General features: G+C 35.0%; 1 protein-coding gene across 4 annotated transcripts in view; it reads left to right on the top strand.

Moving 5' to 3' along the window:
• Positions 1 to 6,000, top strand: part of DCN (decorin) — a 60,618-nt gene that overhangs the window by 46,937 nt on the left and 7,681 nt on the right. For 3 of the 4 annotated variants that reach the window (XM_006889510.1, XM_006889512.1, XM_006889511.1), the window contains one exon: positions 3,404 to 3,497. The exons of the other annotated variant lie outside the window; for it this stretch is intronic. In XM_006889510.1, the coding sequence (XP_006889572.1) occupies positions 3,404 to 3,497 (94 nt within the window). The remainder of the gene's footprint in view (positions 1 to 3,403; positions 3,498 to 6,000) is intronic. 4 annotated transcript variants of the gene reach the window in all.

The following is a 6,000-nucleotide window of genomic DNA, read 5'->3' as shown; positions in this document are numbered from 1 at the left end:
GTGGAATATAAATATACATGAAAATTGAAAAAAGTACAAGTAGGATTATTTTCTGCATTTCACAGATGACTGCATAAAATAAAGTAGTAAATCTTTTGCCTAAAGACATTTAGCTTTAGGCTGTAAGGAGAGAGTCTTTTCCACTCTTTTATGATGCCAGAAGACTTACATTAAATACAAAAGACCCCTCAATAACACATTTCATTACTTAGTGATTTATTTCTGTTTATTTTCTAATATCTTCTCCTTAGCCCTGGCTATATTTTCTTACTCTCTCTAACTTTCTTTTGTTTAACACCATTAGAGAATATAATTTTTTAAGTGCTTATCTTGCACCAAGCTTTGTGCCAAATGCTTTGAATTAACCCTTTTGTATTATTCCCACAATATTTGCAAGTCTTAGGTAGTATCATCTTTATCTTATCAATAAGAAAAATGAGTCATAAAATAAATTATGTCCAAAATCTAGGAGCCAGGAAGTAATAGAGGTTGGATAGTGCAGGACTGACATCAGAGTTTATGTGTTATGTGAACTCACTTTCCTGCTTTTTTTTTTCTTTTCCTTCTATGCACACTGTTCTTATGGGCCAATGAGTCAGAACTGACTTGTAGCTGGAAGTAGGCTTTCAGAAGCTGCAGATCATATGGGAGGAGACTGCGCATTTTTTCTTTCATGGAACAGCTGGTGAATTTGAATTGCTTGCCTTTGGGTTGGCAGAGCAATTTCTTACCACTAAGCCATGAGAGCTCCCTCTTCTATGTTTGCATTTTTCATTTATGTTTTTCCTAGGATGGACGCTTTATGCTTCCGTATTTCCAGTCTCCAAAGGAGTTGGTTTCAAAATGCCTTCTTCCATCAGTCATAGCAATAAACAGACCAATGGTGGTGTAGAGTCATAACAACACACATTGGGGTAACCCAATCTGGGTGAAAGACCTGCTTTACTATTAAATTGCTGTATGATTTCAGACTAAATAGTTCCTTTACTAGAATCTCAATTTTATTATTGTCATAAATGGAGGTTTTAAGAAAATCTATTTTCTAAAGATTATTGTGCAGATTAATAAATATATTTCTAATGTACAGAGGAACACATATACTATTTGATAAAAATTAAGCCTCTCCAGGGTACTGAAGAGCAATGGTGTCACTCTGGAGACAAATGTGCGTCTGATACAGGCCATGGCCTTTGCAATCACTTGCTATGCATCAGAGAGTTGGTCAATGACTAGGGAACATAGAAGGAGAATTGATGCCTTCGAGCTGTGGTGCTGGAGAAGAGTATTGAATGTACCAACAGATTCATCCTAGAGAGAGTTAAACAAGGCTGCTCCTTGGAGGCAAGGATTCTGGGGCTTCATCTGACGTACTTTGAACATGTAAGGAGGGAGAGGTCCTTGGAGAGGGACATCATGCTTGGGAGGGTGGAGAGAGGGCAGAGGTGGGGAAGACCCTCTATGAGGTGGATTGATTCAGTGACTGGGGTAATCGGGATGGGTGTGTCAGAGGCAGTGAAATTGGCACAGGATAGAGCAGGGTTTAGGGCTGTTGTACATAGGGTCGCTATGAGTTGCAAGCGACTCGATGGCACATAACAACCACAAAAAAAAAAAATTAAGCTGTCAAAATGTTTTATTTTAGGAAGAAAAATAAAAAGTAACAAAAGTAAAATCTCTTTAGATAAGGGTCTCAGGAAAAAGGCTAATGATGCTGTATATACCGTGGCCTCTATATTTCCTTTTCTGGGGCAAAATCTTTTAGTATCACCTTTTCACATTACTATGAGGTTTTGCAGAGAGGGCTGACACTCATGAAGGGGAGATATATAGAAACTAGGTGAGGCTTTTTGATGTGCTGGTAATTGGCACACTGTAGACACAATAATTTTTAAAGCTTTCTACAGAGATTATGGAACTTTTATATCCTATTTATTTTATTACATATTTATTTGTTTTACTTATGAGCATATTGAGTATGTTAAATTTATTTACTCTAAGAAGGAACACATGATTGAAATCCCTTGTTTTCAGAGTGACTGTGATTTTATAATGTTTATTCATAAAGGTAATGCAATTATTTTTTCATTTCCTCCATTTGAGTGTGTGCTATTTTAACTTCCTTTTGCCACCTGGGGACATATCACATATCCTCAGTATCTGGATAATCTATAAAATATGTAACTTCTTTTAGCCTTTGCTTCCTTATCTGTGAAAAGTGATTGAGGGCAAGTAATTTATATATTGAAATAATGAAATGAGCTGAGTTATGGAAAAGACCAGTTTCAGTGTCTGTCACAGAAATAGGCACAAATAGGAGTTTCTTTCCTTAGAGTCAACCAAAGCATACCACTAAAGAGAACTTAATAAACATTTAAAAGAAAGAGAATGAACTAAGTGTATACATTAACCTGATAGAATGAAATGAGATTTAATAAAAACTTTAAGCCAAGCATAACCTATGGTTTTCCAAGTATGTATCCTTATAGACAATAACTGTAATCTCGAGCCAATCAGAAGTTAGTACCATATGTATTTCTTTTCGTACACTATTTGTAGCTTTTTGTTATTATTGTAAGTAGAACAATATGAATTTAAACTGGCAAAAGGAAATAAAAAGAAAATATTTAAGCTTTTATGTTTACTTTGCTAAACCTTTGACTGTAACAGTTACTCAGGAAGTATCATCCAGAGCTGAGTGAATACTTTGGATCTCAGATCTTCTCCCCAGATGCTTTGCATATGGCAGATCACTTGGGTATAGGCCTCTGCACTTCCTTTTTAGGAAGGAACAGTTTGATTTATGAGCTTTAATTGAGCTTCCATTCCTTCCACCCGTACACTGCAGAGCTATTCGATTTTTATGGGAAGTTGGTTAAGACTTGGGTTAATGGGTTTGTAGTATTAGTTAGTAGTGGTGATCTTTCATTTCCTGGCTTTCCACATACTTATAGTAAATATACAGATTTGCCTTATAATAAAATTCTTTATTATACTTTATGGGCTTATCTTCCCTTTCAGAGATGTATACATATGCATTATATTCCCATTACATATCTTGTCTGTGATTGTGTTAGCTATTAACACAGATGAGAATAATTAAATTTAATGTGTATTTTACTACTACAGTTGTATTCCTAACAGATATGGGGGGAAAAATGTTTGCTTTATGACAAACATAGGAACCTGCTTTTGTTAGTTTTGTGGGAGAAGAGTAGTGAGGACTTACTTGTACAATTTTTAAAACTATTTGATATAATAGAGGCAGCGGAGGAAAGCATAATTAATTAACAATATCTCCTTATAGGAAAATATATAGTATGTATGTAGCCTCATTGTGTTTTTTTTCTTTTTACATTCTATAATTGAAATATTTATTTTAGTATCATGTGTTTTCATATTCCAGGTCTTCCTTCTTCCCTTACGGAATTACATCTTGATGGCAACAAAATCACCAGAGTTGACGCCGCTAGTCTCAAAGGACTGAATAATTTGGCTAAGTAAATAATATTATTTTATAGCATTATTTTCAGTACCATGCTTGTATTATTAGGGGCTGTAGGGTCATAATTCAAAATCTGACAACAGACTTATAAAGAAAACAAAAACCAATTTATTGCAGTATAAGTGAAGACTTCTATAGCATTTGAGTTCCAAATCAATAGTTTCTATTCAAATGGTTTGGAGGCATTGGTTACATTCTTCATCACTTGTAACCATTATTCCATTTACAGTAACTCATTTTTAACTTGGAGCTCTGTTGTCATAGTGTGTTTTGTGTCCAGTTGCTAACCAAAGGGCTCAAATCTGCCAGGCTCTCCATGGGAAGGGAGTAAGCATTCACCTTCCACCAAAGCACAGTCTCAGAAACCTGCTAGAGCTTATGAGTCAAATTAACTCAGTGGCATTGAGTTTTGGATTGTTTTTAATAGTCAGTTGCATAGGTGTAAAGTGGATAGATGTGTCAGAAAGAATGAGCTTGGCTGAAGATAGAACAGGGTTTAGAGCTGTTTTGTACATATGTTGCTATGCATTGCAAACAACTCAACAGCACATAACAACAAAAAAAGTAACATTTATTTTATTATTTTCAACAACTTCAAAGGGCAAACACTGCCTAAAAACTTCTGGGGTAAAACCCCAAAATATCAATGAACCCCGAAAATATCAATGAAATAGCATAGCTACTTAGATTATCCTCATTATATGTATTGCTTTTAGATAATTTAATATATCCTACAAATGAAGTTTTAGAGTAAACCTGTATAATAACTGAATATGGTTTTAATGTAACAGCAAAAACTAGAAAATTAAATCAATTATGATACAATGTCCAAAATTTGAAAATGCATTAGAATTACTAGGACATGGAATATTGTGCATTCTATAGTGTAGAATGAAAAGCAGATATGAAAAATACTATACTCTCTTATTTTTTTGTTGATTTTTAAAATAAAACATCTCTAGACATTTAATGTAGACCAAATTAAAAAAAATGTTTTCTGAGGCATTAGTGAACATTTAAAAATTTTTGTTTTATAGCTCCTATCTTCCTTTCTTATATAACCTTAATCTTCCAACAGTCACAGCCTCATTAAACAATAAGAGAGTGCTTTTAAAATCTTTCAATTATCGCCAAAGAACACCCTGCTCTTACTCACATATGTTACTGAATGTTCCTAATGAGACAGTTTTTGCCAAATGAGCCCACTCCTTCTTCAGTATATAAATTTAATGGTAGATAAAGTTTATGAATACACCTCTGAGGTATAACTAAGCCAAGGGTGATGTATATGGGAGCTTTAAACTTTTGTGTATTTTCCAGTAATTCAACGGGCTGTAAAGCCATAGGTGAAACTGAGCCTGTGACTACAGCTATAGTTATGCCTCAATTTATAAACTCTTACTCTGCAGCCACTATAATTATAGTTTCTCACACAGATAATTGTGAGAATGGTGCGGGGCAAGGGAGCTTTTCTTTCCTTTGTGTACAGGATAGCTTTGAATCAGAATCAACTTGATGGCTCCTAACAAAAACTATTTCTTCCACTAATGTAGATCTATGCAGTCCATGTGGTGATGTGTATGGGTAAAGGCACTGTTTGTGTATTTTTAAAAAAAAACATTTTTGCAATGAATAAGTCCTTGGATGTGCAAAATTTAATCATTGTGTCTTTGACTTCATTTCTATCACCAAATCTGTAGTTCCCAACTACCATTCCTTCTTTATTGTTTCCAACTTTTGGACACCAGTCACCAGTTCTCATTAATGCATGACTGAATATTTGGCCAATTTTGGACTATAGAATTGGCCTTTTCAATCACTTGCTGCTGAGAGCTGGATATTCCTTGGAGAAGGACATCCTGCTTGGAAGGGTAGAGGGACAGCTCAGGAGTGGAAAACCCAGGATGAAATGGATTGACTCAGAACTGAGATAATTGGGGGTAGGTGTGTTGGAAACAGGGCTTAGGACAGGACAAGTTTCAGAGCTATTGTACGTAGGATTGCTATGAGTATACAGTCAACTTGATGGCACATAACACTAACAATAATGTTCTTTCTTGATTATGTTCCTCTAGTTTCAGAAAAATGTAAGATTACTCACATTGCTTATTGTATACATTCCTTCTTTAAGATAACCATTATTATTGGTACTAATAGTGGTAGATAGTAATAAGATGCTAAAATTTTGAGTTATTCATGCTACATTTGCTGGCTTTGGAAAAAAATACTTTTTTTCCCTGAAAATTACATGGAGGTTTTGGAGATTACTCAGTATTGGTGCAATAGTCTCTGTATCTTTAACAAGGCTGATAGAAATTCAGATTTCTCTCCATTGGGAAGTTTAATTCTACTCACTAGAGTTATTTTTGTTGTTATGTACCATAGAGTTGCCTGCTACACATAGCAGCCCTGTGTACAGCAGCTCTGAAGCCTGCCCTGTCCTGAGCCAGTCTCACTAATCTCAATACACCTAACCCTATTGCCTGAGTTACTGTATC

This window comes from Elephantulus edwardii, unplaced genomic scaffold (assembly GCF_000299155.1).
Source record: "Elephantulus edwardii isolate Elephantulus edwardi_28Jun2011 unplaced genomic scaffold, EleEdw1.0 scaffold00078, whole genome shotgun sequence".
Lineage (NCBI taxonomy): Eukaryota > Metazoa > Chordata > Mammalia > Macroscelidea > Macroscelididae > Elephantulus > Elephantulus edwardii.
The sequence above is the reverse complement of the archived record's forward strand: the minus strand, read 5'-3'. Positions and strand labels throughout refer to the sequence as shown.